Raw genomic sequence first — 12,748 nt, 5'->3', positions numbered from 1 at the left:
ATTCTTAACCACTGCGCCACCAGGGAAGTCCCACAAATGTCACATACTTTTGATTGTATGTTCCTTGAGGTCAGATACCTTCATGTTTCAGCCCATAAATTTCTAGTGCAGTCTCTAGTGGCTCATGGGGGTCTGAACACATATGAATGAGTCAATCTCATCTTATCCGCAGTACATCACTATGTGGTATGTAAGAGAAGATGAGAAAACAGATGCCCAGAGGGATTAAATGATTGTCCCAAGGTTACCCAAAAGGTGAGCAGTATCTTGCATCCCTAGAGCAATGCCACCACTCAGGGTTACATCAAAATAGACACAAAGAAATAAATTTTAATTATTACTTACTCTGAGTTTCCACAAGATCCAAAGCAACACTAGAAGCCGTGTCCATTCCAGAGCTGACGCAGGACTGGAAGTTCTTCAAGGAGGAGAGTGCAGATTCTACACCACTGAAGGATATAAAACCAGCTGAACCTGAACTTGAAGTGGAACGCCCTGGCATCTTGAAATTATTACCTAAGTTTTCAAACACAATGAAACAAAATTTATGAATAAGAATAATAACTGCATAGGAAAACAGAACCACTATAAACATCCATATGAATGTATCCAATATCCCACAAGTGCTACACAATTATCTACATTCTATATCACTTGAAAGGGTATCAAAGCATTGTCCCATCATCTGGGCCACCAAACACAATAGATGAATTTCAATAAATAAAGAAGATGTACTTCAGTATATAAAGGAGGGAGAACACCCTCTTCCAAAAGATTCCCTGATTCTCTAAAGAATTCAACAACAGCACAGTTCCTAAAAACCTAAAACATAAGTGTGTCAGAAAAAGTACATTGCTCATATAAAGCATTCTTCCAAAAAAATGAAAATAGTAGCAATAAAATAGTTTAATAAGGGAGAATTTTGAAAACCTGTAATTTTTAACTTATCTGATACAAATTGAATTCTGAAAACTATAAGAAAACTTTTATTTCTGACAGTTCCTCTGGGTTCTAAGATTTATAGACTTGGTGAGATCCCAGATTCTGTTTAAGAAAAAAACAGAATTTGTCTGTAAATTCTTATCTTCCGGTAGCTCACCCACTGTAACAGTTTCAATTATTATCTTCATATTAAAACACTCCCTAATCTGTATCTTCAATCAACAACTCTTTAAGCTTTGGACTACTTACGTAAAGCTCCCTACAAAAAGACATCTTTGCTTAATTCACAAACCACGTGAAATTCAGTCCACTGAAACCATCCAGAAAAGTGGAGAGAATTTACACAGGCTTAGAGGAAAGGCTGTATGGTAGCAAAAGGTATTTTCTCATAACCATACTGATACAGCATGAATTCAGGTTCTGCCACTGTACTGCTGAGTGACCATGGACAGACTGCTTAACTGTCTCTGAGCTGTCTAGTATCTGTGGCCCTTCCAATCCTCTCCACTGCCACCATGTTTACCTCACAACTGGATTACTACAGGAGTTTCTCAATTATTGGTCCCTTTTCATTAAATTCATCCATTCATTCAACAAGTAGGCCTGTCAATCATTAGATTCATTAAAAATGACACAGGGTATAAAAAGGGAAGGTCACAGAGAAGATGTATAAGATGTTAATTTCTATTTTTGAGGTGTTAGTCTACTACAAACATCCACAATACAACTCGTCATCAATTCAAATTATTCAATTAACAAATACTCAGCAAGTATTTTTTGGAACATAGCATAGAGGGTCTTAATGAAGGATAAAGGTCCAGGTAGACCTTATAGGTCCAGGGACTTTATCTGTTTTTTTTCTTTAAATGATCTTAAAAATCAAGACCTGAAGCAAATATGGCAAAATGTTACAGACGTTAAAATCCAGATGATGGAACAAGGGTTCTCATTATGTTATCTTCTGGGAGTTTCTGTGGTGTTAAAATTTCACACTGAGAGAAGACATGACCGTGTATATGAATGAAAAACCAATAATGACAAGGGGAGAAGCAGTGGGGGGGTGGGTGGGATGAACTGGGAGACTGGGGTTGACATATACACACTAATATGTATAAAGTAGATAACTAATGAGAACCTGCTGTATAGCACAGGGAACTCTACTTCACTGTACAGTAGAAACTATCATGACATTGTAAAACAACTATACCTCAATAAAAAAAATTTTTAAAAAAACAACAATAATGGTGTTTTGAATATGTGTGTTTTGGTGAAAGAGAGTATTTATTTACAATCTCACTTTATTACACCAAACAAGTTGGGATGGTTAACACAATATAAACACAAACATATGCAGTAAGATGGGAAAATATGTAAATTCATAAAAATCAGGACCAAAAAACAGATTAAAGGGAAAACCAAGTACATGAGAAAATTTAGAATGTAATCATATAAGCTTTAGGATTCTTTATGATTCTACACAGCACTATATTTGTAAATACAAATTTGGCTATGAGATTTCCTGACAAGCAAAACAAAAAGTGAAAATTACAGAATTCTCTTTCCTCCATAAAGTACACCAAGAACTCAAGAAAAATAAGGCTTTCCATGGCAATCAAGGCAGCATGGATCATCACGTATGAGATAATAAGAATCATACTGAAAAATGTGATTCTTATATAATATATATAATAATATTCTTACGATACAGTAATAGTAAGCTTCTGAGGACTGTTTCTTAGATTATGTCTCAAGGTAAGCTAAGGACAGGCAGGACATGTGTGGCAGATTCCAGCTCAGTGCCCACCAAACCCATTTCCTCTTCAACCTGCTCGTACAGCTAGACCACAGTTTGCAGCCTTCCTTGCAGTTAGGTGTGGCAGTATGATTGAATTCAAGGCAGTGAAACAGAAGCCATTTCCAGGCCCCATCCATGAAAATGGCACTCTATCTCCACACTCTTTCCCATTTGTCAGGTTGAAACAGGCAAGCAATGACCTTAGAAGCCACATACTGAAGATAGAGAACCACCAAATGGAAGGAGCCTAGGTTCCTACTTCACTGCTTGGAGGAAAACTGCCCACCAATCAGGCTCCATGCATGAAAGAAATAAAAAACTTCAATTGTGCAAAGCCATTTAGATTTGGGGGTATACCTATTATAACACCAACTGTTACTCAAAAAACACAATCCTGCAAAGATCAAACGATATGGTTCAAGAATTCAGTTTTCTAGTCAATCTTGATTCTAGTGTAAGTCTAAATTGTCTAGAGCAGCACTGTCTAATAGAACTTTCTGCCATGACAAATATGTTCTATAATCTGCACTGTCCAATACAGAAGCTATTAGGCACGTGTGACTATTGATTAGCAGTGGTTACTGAGAGTCATAATAGCATGACTATTGATGTGATTAGCGTGACTGAGTTTTAAATTTTATTTAATTTTAATCGACTTAAATTTAAATAGCCATATTGGAAGTCAACTACACTTTTAAAAAATAATAGTAACATATAACTACATGCATTAAAACAGATTTAGAAATCTTTTTATATTGATTACCAAAACTTAAAAAAAAAAAGAAACTGTCATTCTTGGTACATATTTACATTCATTAATCAGTTTATTAGCCATCTCTGTCTTTAATACTATGACACTAGTATTTTTCTGAAGATATATTATCTCAATGTGGTCTTATTATTTTAATTTTTCATAGAATTTCCCATGATTCTCTTCAAAATTGCATGTCATGATATGAATGTGAAACTGTTGACACCTTCATATGACTCTTCTCTGAAGACCATGATTTTTTTTTAATTGTGAAACACTACAGGTGCCAGGGAACCTGGTAATCTCAGAAGTAATGCTTCTAGATGGAGAATATTTTCTATTCTAATTTTTGAAATAGATATATGTAAATATTTCATCACTAATATTTTTACATACTGTCTTTTTGCCTCTTTTCAAGCAACTCTGTTCAACAAATATTTTTATAAAACCAAATTTATCAAATAAGTTGCCTATTTATTATTCTTGTCAATGCTTTGCTATATTAAAATAACGCAAAATCAAAAAAAATTTAAATAGCCACATGTGCCTAATGGCTACTGCATTGGATAGCACTGTTCTGGAAACACAATTATCAAAGTGTATACACACACACACACACACACACACACACACACACACACACACACACACACCAGGGGGTAAGCCAGATGGAGTAAAGCCACAGTATGAACATGATATATCCTCCTGGAATATTAATTTTACTTAAAGATAACATGAAACACGTTTATATTAAAAATAAACATTAGTTACATTATAGAGTAGAATATGGAGGTGATACTAGTAGAGGTTAATGACTAAAAACTCTAGTAGGGGTTAAACACTGTAGCCTCTGGAGCCAGACTACATGAGCTCGAAGCCTGATTTTGCCAATTAAGTAGCTGAATAACTTTAGGCAAGTTATTTAACCTCTCAATGCTTCACTTTTCCTTTCTGCAACATGGGCATGATCCAGTGCCAACTTCAAGGATTACTGGGAGGACTGAATGAGTTCATATGCATAACAAAACACTCAGAATAATGTCTGGCATATAATCTTTTACAATGAGAGCAAATATTACCATCAAGTTAATCATACAATACTGTGAGCAGCAATACAGAATAGCGCATAAGTGAACTGACCTCGGACACGAATGCCTGGAAATTCCACCTTGTCCACCCCACTTAAAACTGCATCACTCTGGTTGAGTTGCTTAACTTCTCTATCTTCAGTTTGCTCCCGTGTAAAAAGGAGATAATCACATCTATCTCACAGCATTATTATAACAATAAATTAAATTTTTAAAAATAAATTTATTTATTATTTATTTATTTTTGGCTGCGTTGGGTCTTCGTCGCTGTGCGCGGGCTTTCTCTAGTTGCAGTGAGTGGGGGCTACTATTCGTTGTGGTGCCCGGGCTTCTCATTGCAGTGGCTTCTCTTGTTGTGGAGCGCAGGCTCTAGAGCACAGGCTCAGTAGCTGTGGCACGCGGGCTCAGTAGTTGTGGAGCAGGGGCTTAGTTGCCCCGTGGCATGTGGGATCTTCCTGGACCAGGGCTCGAACCCGCGTCCCTTGCATTGGCAGGCTGATTCTCAATCACTACGCCACCAGGGAAGTCCCCTAAATTAAATTTTGTAGTTTTCTCAAACTTGTCTGATCTTAAGAATCAGTTGAAATATTTGCTAAAAATACAGTTATTAATGGATACTATCTCAGACCTACTGAATCAGTCTCTAGTGGACACTGAGGAAACTGTATTTTTATGAAGCACCCCAAATAATTCAAGTATGGAGAACACTGAGGTAACTTTGTCCCCCCCAAATTTATGTTTACCCTAACTCCCAATGTGATGACATATAGAGATGGAGCCTTTGGGAGTTGATTAAGTTTAAATGGGGGGGAGCCCTCATGATGGGATTAGTGTCATTAGAAGAGGAAGAGACACCAAGGTTTGCTCTCTCTGTCCACCATGAAAAGATACAGTAAGGTGGCTGTCTACGAACCAGGAAGAGAGCTCTCACCAGTATCCAACCATACCAGCACCATGGTCCCCAACTTCCAGTCTCCAAATCTATGAGAAATAAATTTCTGTTGCTTAAGCCACCAGTCTATGGTATTTTTTTAATAGCAGCCTGAGCTGACTACGACACAGTGTATATAAGGATTAATGTAATCCAGGATAAATGTAAAGTGTCTACTACATGGTAGCCATCCTTATATGAATGCAAAATTCACATTACTCCAATGAAACTTTACACTTGCAGAGAGGTGGGGAAAACATTCGTCTGTTAATTCTGCACTATCAACAGGAACGACTCAGATCGAGGAGCAAAGAGAATGGCTGGAGGCGAAAGATGGACTAAACGCACTTTTCCCTATTTCTCCCACTAAGTACAGCTAAGTACATAATTCACAGGACAGCCCCCCACAGCAAAGAATTATTTGGCACCAAATGTCAACAGTGCAGTGGTTGAGAAACCCTGGTTTAAACTAACCCCCTTTGGAGCCTTCCCCAGGGAACTGTGACTGTTTTTTTCTCTGTACCTATGGTCTCAAAGAAAGTTTAAAACAAGGTTATGCACTTCCTGAGCTTTTCCCTAGCATGTTATGTTGCCTTCCCTAACAGGCCTTGTCTTGTCTGTTGGTGCCGCTGTAACAAAATACCAGACACAGTAACGTATAAACGACAAAAACATTTCTCACAGTTCTGGAGGTTGGGAAGTCCAAAGGTCAAGGCACCAGCATAGTCGCATTCTGGTGAAGACCCTCTTCTGGTGATTCATGGCCAGGGCCTTCTAGCTCTGTGTCTTCACGTGGTAGAAGGGGCAAGGGAGCTCTCCGGAGCCTCTTTTATAAAGGTATTAAGCCTACTAGGAGGGCTCCATCCTCGTGACCTAAGCTCTTCCCAAAGGCTCTACCTCTTAATACCATCACACTGGCTTTAGGAATTCAACATATGAATTGGGGGGTGGGGGTAGGAAGAGGACACAAACATTCAGACCAGAGCAGGTTTATAAGATTCTCTGTAGGTGAGGCCAATTATTAGCTAATGTAAAAATAAAAATACTCCTCTTATCTTTCTGTACAAGTGGTAAGCACAGAGCAAATAATTTAGATACTGTGCTGACCTCCTTTAAATCCACAGGGCCCTATACAAGTTCAGCCATAACTGTATCTTCTTTTCCAATATGCAAGGTTACATCTTTATGAAGCCCTCTCAGTTGCTTGTTCTCTCCTTTATGCTACCACTATCCCTCTCTCTCTCTCTCTCCCCCTCCCCCCCCACCCCGTTCTATTTTAAAAACCGTCATAACTACTTGCTCCCGTATCTGCCACTCTTTCACCCTGGGAGCAACTTAAACTAGAATTCTGACAGATTCCACATAACATAGAACAGCTCCTCACACAAAATCGGTGACCAATAAAGATTTAGCAGAGCTACATCAATAACAGAAAACACCATTTCTAGGTTCCCTATAGCAAGCCATAAACTGATGCCCCTACACAATTCGTTCTCATTATCGTTAATCCTCACAACCATTTATAGGAGAGAAAAGGAAACTGACGCCCAGAGAGTTTATTTAAACGATCTGCCCAAGGCCCTGCTTTGAAAGCCGGCTCAAACCAGATTTATTTAGATCAAGAATTCGTGATCTCACACTACTATATATAAAATAGGCAAAACAAGGTCCTACTGTATAGCACGGGAAACTATATTCAATATCTTAATAACCTATAAAGGAAAAGAATCTGAAAAGGAATATATATATACACATTTACCTGAATCACTCTCTCTCTATATATATATAATTATACATATATATTTACCTGAATCACTTTGCTGGACACCTGAAATTAACAGATTGTAAATCAACTATATTTCAATAAAAAATAAAAAAAGAATTCGTGATCTTTGCCCCACACACATAGAGCCCAAGGATGGAGAGATGGCGTCTTGGAGAGGGAGGTAAACCGCCCCAGCCTCATTGCTGTGGCGTGAAAAGAACCAGGACCATAACACAGGTCCACAGACCGTAGCTCGGGGCACCGGCGAAGAGCCCGAGAGGGAGGCAACACCTCCCATCACCCTCCCCATCGCCATGCCCCGCTCTTGCCTTACCTGGCTGCCCGATGTAGCTCCGTCTGGCTGCGCCCAGACTTCCCACACCAGGACCCCCAACTACTTCCTTAACTCCCTTCCTCTGTCGCTGAAACGGCGAGCGCGGGCTCAGGCGTCATCAGTCGTCGCCGGCGAGTGGTCACATGACGCCCCACCCCGCTCTCCGCCCCTTTGTCATGTGACGGCTGAGGGAGCCCCGGGCGGAAACCGGGGTCTGGCCGGCTGTGGATAAGGGCTGGGGGTAGAAGGGAACCCCTGCAGAGACGGAGGGGTGGTGGCCGGGGAGCTGACTCTGCGTGCGACCGCCGGCCCTGCGCTTGCGCCCTGGCGCGGCCCGCGTGACAGGTGAGTAGGGGCGGTGTGCGCGCGCCCACTCCTTCACGTCCTCCGTCCCCTCCCCCGCCCCAGGGCTGGGCCGCGCTGGCCTTGGTGGGGGCTTCTGCGGCATGGGGTGGGGTCTGGATGGGAGAGCCTGGCGTGGAGGACTGAGGGTTTTCCTGGAGCTGTGCTGCAGTCCGGGCTCTGCATCTCCTCCACTCAGGTGGAAACAATTTTCCACACCTCTTTGGCGCTTTAGGAAGTGATGTTCAGCTGCTTAAGTCTGCATCTGAGCCTTCCAAGTTTCCGGGAGCAATGTTCTGTGGACGTCGTCATTTTTCCATTTACTCTCCAGAAACCTGAGTGGTTGGTGGAAACTTCTACGGTCTGACGGACCCGGGTTTGAATTCCATTTCTACCACGGGCTGTGAGTTTGGGCAAATCATTGCTCCTCTCTGCACCTTAATTCCCCCACCTATGTACGACATGCCAAAGTCCTTTGAATTTCAAAAAATAGTTTCGAGGGTCCTAATTTGTCTGTGGTCGTACAGTTAAAAAAACTAAAAAACACAGAGCCGGTAATGGAACCGGTTCTCCTGATTGATTCCAAGTGCGTGGAGCTTCCTCCAGCCTAGGAGTTGCTGGGAGAAGGGGGAGAGAGAGGCTTTACTGCCTTTGCCCACAACAGGAAACACCTTCCGGTTTTTCTTCTTTCTTTTTCAGGATTCTCAGACTAGAGTGATTAGGCTTATTTTAGAACTTTTCTGGAAGAGATATGCCGGTCCCTTTTGATCAACAACCGCTATAGTTTGTTCCTGATAACGGATTGGTGGAGACCAGTGCTTCTTTCTTTATGGAACTGCCGTTTTATAAAAGGATTAAAATAGATCAGTCTTCTTTTGTCCTCTGAGTAGGATAAAGAGTGGTTCTTCCCAGGGCAATTTAATTTTCAGAATTCAGTTCTGTACTCATTGGGTAATTGGTATGATGGTGCCATGCTTTATTCTTGAAGGCATGTTGTCTTTTGTCTAGGATTACTTTCCTAACTAAAAATCATAATTCCGTACCAAATTCTTGAAAATGAAGTTACAACCACTTTTCTGGGTGCCTTGTAAAAACAAAATTAGGAAATTGAGTGGGATCTCTGGTTTCATTGCATGTCAAATAGTAAGAGAGCCTCTACTGAGAAAGCTGGTCTTTATGAGTTGTCTTCATCCCTAGCACCAGCAGAACCTGTAAAAGGAAGATTTGTTGGGGGCGGGGGAGAGATGAACTGGAAGATTAGGATTGACATATATACACTAATATGTATAACATAGATAACTACTGAGAACCTGCTATATAGTACAGGGAACTCTACTCAGTGCTCTGTGGTGACCTAAGTGGGAAGAAAATCCAAAAAAGAGAGAATTAGGGGATATATGTGTACATATAGCTGAGTCACTTCTCTGAACAGCATAAACTAACACATTGTAAAGCAACTATACCACAATTTAAAAAAAAAGGAAGATTTAATATAGCTTCTTCTACCATGTTTATTTGCATCTCATTCTAGAGTGAATTTTTTTTTTAATCTCAACTAAGTCTTAACATCTTCTATAAAGCCACCTACCTCTGAGTTCACTGCAGCATGATTAGGCATTTTTAATTATGCTTCTTAGATTCTGTTCTTTAGGACCAGTTTTTCAGCCGACAGTGAGGCTATTTACCAAAGACTTTAGCCAAATAATATTTTGAAAGTTGCCTGCAGTATAACTCTTAGGTAAAAAGGATTAAAATAAGACTTGGACACACAAGAATTTTAACTTAAGTCATTATCCCAGGCCTAAGCCTCCCTGACCACGTGCGTGCAGGCACTGAGTATACCTGTCTGTCTGTTTGTTGGGAAAGAAGGCAGGTCATGTCGCCTTGCTTTAAGCTGTTTTCTCTTTGGCCACATTGTCTGTCCTATCTTGATATCCAAATGGTAGCAGTTAGACCTGTTCATCATAGCCTTCCCTCCTCTGAATTGAGTCTAAAGTTTCATCCTCCTGAGACCTGGGTTAGTTTAGTGGTCTTCAGAGGACTTCAGGTGACTTTTGTTCTCATTTTCCTTTATTTTCTCACTTGTCTTATTTTCCAAGGCAGGCTGTTTCAGTGGGAAAAATGGAATGAAATTATCTGAAATTCAGCCTGTTAGAGATCAACGTGTCTTAACAAGCAAGCATCACAGAGAAAACTGAACACACTTGTTACTAATTTATGCCTTAATGTGTATTATACACAACCCTCATGAGAGAGAGTTGTGGACAACTGTAGTGGCTTCTCAGTGATCTCTACTATGGGACCCAACTCCACCTCCCCTATCTCTGCTTCTGTCCCGTAGTACTTACTTGTAACCCCTTCCTGGAATGCCCTTCTCTTAGATCACTATCAGTAAACTAACAAATTACCCTCAAACCTAGTGGCTATAAAACAATAAGCATTTATTGTCTTATTAACGTTTGTGGTCAGGAATCAGCTATGTGGCTTAGCTGGGTGCCTTTGGCTCAGGGGCTCTTGGGAGGTTGCTGTGCTGTGAACACAAACTGGGGTTGGGGGGATCCATTTTCCAGCTAACTCAAGTGGTGGTTGGCAGACTTCTCCATCGTCCCAAGGGCTCCTCCACAGGGCTGTCTCACAACCTAACAACTTGCTTCTCCCAAGACACACACGCTGGAAAGGGCTCCCAAGCCAGAGGTCACAGTCTTTTTTGCAATCTCATTTCAGAAATGGTATCTTTCACATCTGCCCTATTCCCTTCTTTAGATGGGAGACAGTAAGTCACACTCAGGGAATGAATAGGAAGGTGGAGGTCATTGGGGACCATCTTAGGGGCTATAGATACCCTTACTGCTTGATCCCTCACTTGCTTCTGGCCTCTGCTCAAATATCATCTTACCAGAGAGGCTTTTACACACTCCTGTACGTAAAATAACACATGCTCCATCCCTTTGTCATGCTTTCCTTTACAGCGTTATCAAAGCCTGATATGTAATATGTTTATTTGTTTATCTCTTTCCCACTCCCAATAGTATGTAGGCTTCATGAAAGCAGGAAGTTAGTTGTGTTCACTACGGTAGCCTCAGGTCCTAAAACAGTGCTTGGCACATAGTAGGCACTGGGTAGATATTTGTTGAGTAAGTGAATCTGTATCATTGGAAATGCTTTCACCTGCATATAATCCAGAACCCAATTAACATTAGGTAAACCATAAAGCAGTCCATTTAACAAGGATTACAGAGGTAGGTAGTGCCACAGTTGAATCAAGGAATCAGTAACATCAATAAGAATTTAGATTCTTTCCTTCCGCACCACAGTCTGCAGGTTCCTGGCGTTTTTTCTCTTAGGCCTGTTACCTCATGGTCTCAAGGTGGCTACTGCAGCTTCAGGCATCAAATATTCATTGGACCACACTCAAAGGCAAGAAGAAGGGGGATAGCTAGAGCAACAAGAGAAATTTCTCTTGACATGCCTCTCTCCTTGTAGCTGGAGGAAAAAAAATATTTCCTAAAAGTTCTACCATAGACTTCTTCTATCTCATCAGTCACAAGTGAGTCACATGTCTAACCTGGCTTCAAGGGAGGGAAAGGGAGGATCTGAATGTTTTGTCCTCTAGAATAAGAAAAGAGCAGGTGAGTGGGAAGTACTGTTGAGGAGCCAGCAGTTGCTGCCACAGCATCCCAGTAAATGAAGACATTTCCAAATTGTGAATCAATGATAGAAACTTCCAAAAGGAAAAAAGAAAACCCTGAAGGGTTATACAGAGCTTCCAGGTAATAGATACCTAAAGTAGGTGGCTCATCACGTGGGTGAACTTTAAAAATGTGTGACAGGCATTGAGGAATGTTTTGCTGTGGCTACAGAGGAACTCAAAAGTGGCATTGATGTAAACATCTTAATAAACTGACCACTTGTAACATTAGTCCTCATTCACATATCCTTGTCCAAAGCTGTCTATTTGGTCATTAAATTCTTAATTTCTTACTTTTTGGTCAGTCTTTTTTTTTTTTTTGGCCAGGCCATGTAGGATGTGGGGATCTTAGTTCCCCAAGCAGGGATCGAACCCGTGGCCCCTGCCCTGGGAGCACAGAGTCTTAACCACGGGACTGCCAGGGAAGTCCCTTGGTCAGTTTTCTTAATTGTTGACATCACGTTGATAGAGCAGGATCCTAATGCCAAGTGAAAGTGCAAATGTTGGGAAGTCACAGGCCTTTATGAAGTTGAAAAATAATTTAGGCTTCCATAAAGTTCACAAATGATGACCTAGCTAAATTAACAATTAGAGGAGAGAAATGCAACAAAGATGGTGACACAATTAACACTTCAAAAGATAATGAGGTGAAAAAGAATTGGGAGGCCCTTTGGAAAAATGAATGATGCCTTGGACATTTTTTGCAAAAATTACCCATTTAAAGCTCATACTATGAAAGACAACTGTGGAGTACAAAACACTGTATTATCGAAATCACGATTTGATGAAGTCAGCTTTTGACTCATTCTTGGTTTGTCCATTGAGTACAGAGTTTCTGCAACTTTACTCTCAATTTTGTTAAGCATAAAACTTATTGTCAGAAGTTTTGATGATATCATTTGAAGATACATTCCTAATCAGAACTTCTCCACTGCTTAGTATGAAATAGTTGTCCTTACGTTTAGAGTCACCCTGTCACATTTCTCAGGCATATATTAGTCTCAATCACAGGACCTCCCATACTTGACATATGAAAAAAACTTTTTTTCTCTTTTTTTGTTGGCTGTGCTGCGCAGCTTGTGGGATCTTAGTTTCCCAACCAGGGATTGAAC

At 40.6% G+C, this 12,748-nt stretch overlaps 2 protein-coding genes across 3 annotated transcripts in view; one reads left to right on the top strand and one right to left on the bottom strand.

The window, feature by feature from the left end:
- The window catches only part of NSMCE2 (NSE2 SUMO ligase component of SMC5/6 complex), a 225,997-nt gene extending 218,266 nt beyond the window's left edge, over positions 1-7,731 (bottom strand). Inside the window, exons 1-2 of the mRNA XM_024741044.1 lie at positions 7,607-7,731; positions 346-516 (exon numbers count right to left, since the gene is read on the bottom strand). Coding sequence (XP_024596812.1) covers positions 346-502 — 157 coding nt within the window. The 5' untranslated portion in view covers positions 503-516; positions 7,607-7,731. The remainder of the gene's footprint in view (positions 1-345; positions 517-7,606) is intronic.
- Positions 7,732-7,795: 64 nt separating this feature from the next.
- WASHC5 (WASH complex subunit 5) overlaps positions 7,796-12,748 on the top strand; it is a 54,911-nt gene continuing 49,958 nt past the window's right edge. For both annotated transcript variants that reach the window (XM_024741046.1, XM_024741045.1), the window contains exon 1: positions 7,796-7,951. The gene's annotated coding sequence lies outside the window, so the exon portion shown is untranslated. The remainder of the gene's footprint in view (positions 7,952-12,748) is intronic.

Source organism: Neophocaena asiaeorientalis, unplaced genomic scaffold, assembly GCF_003031525.2.
Source record: "Neophocaena asiaeorientalis asiaeorientalis breed wild unplaced genomic scaffold, Neophocaena_asiaeorientalis_V1.1 scaffold177, whole genome shotgun sequence".
In the NCBI taxonomy this organism is placed as follows: Eukaryota; Metazoa; Chordata; class Mammalia; order Artiodactyla; family Phocoenidae; genus Neophocaena; species Neophocaena asiaeorientalis.
Note: the sequence above shows the minus strand (reverse complement) of the source record. Positions and strands in the feature narration are given on the sequence as shown.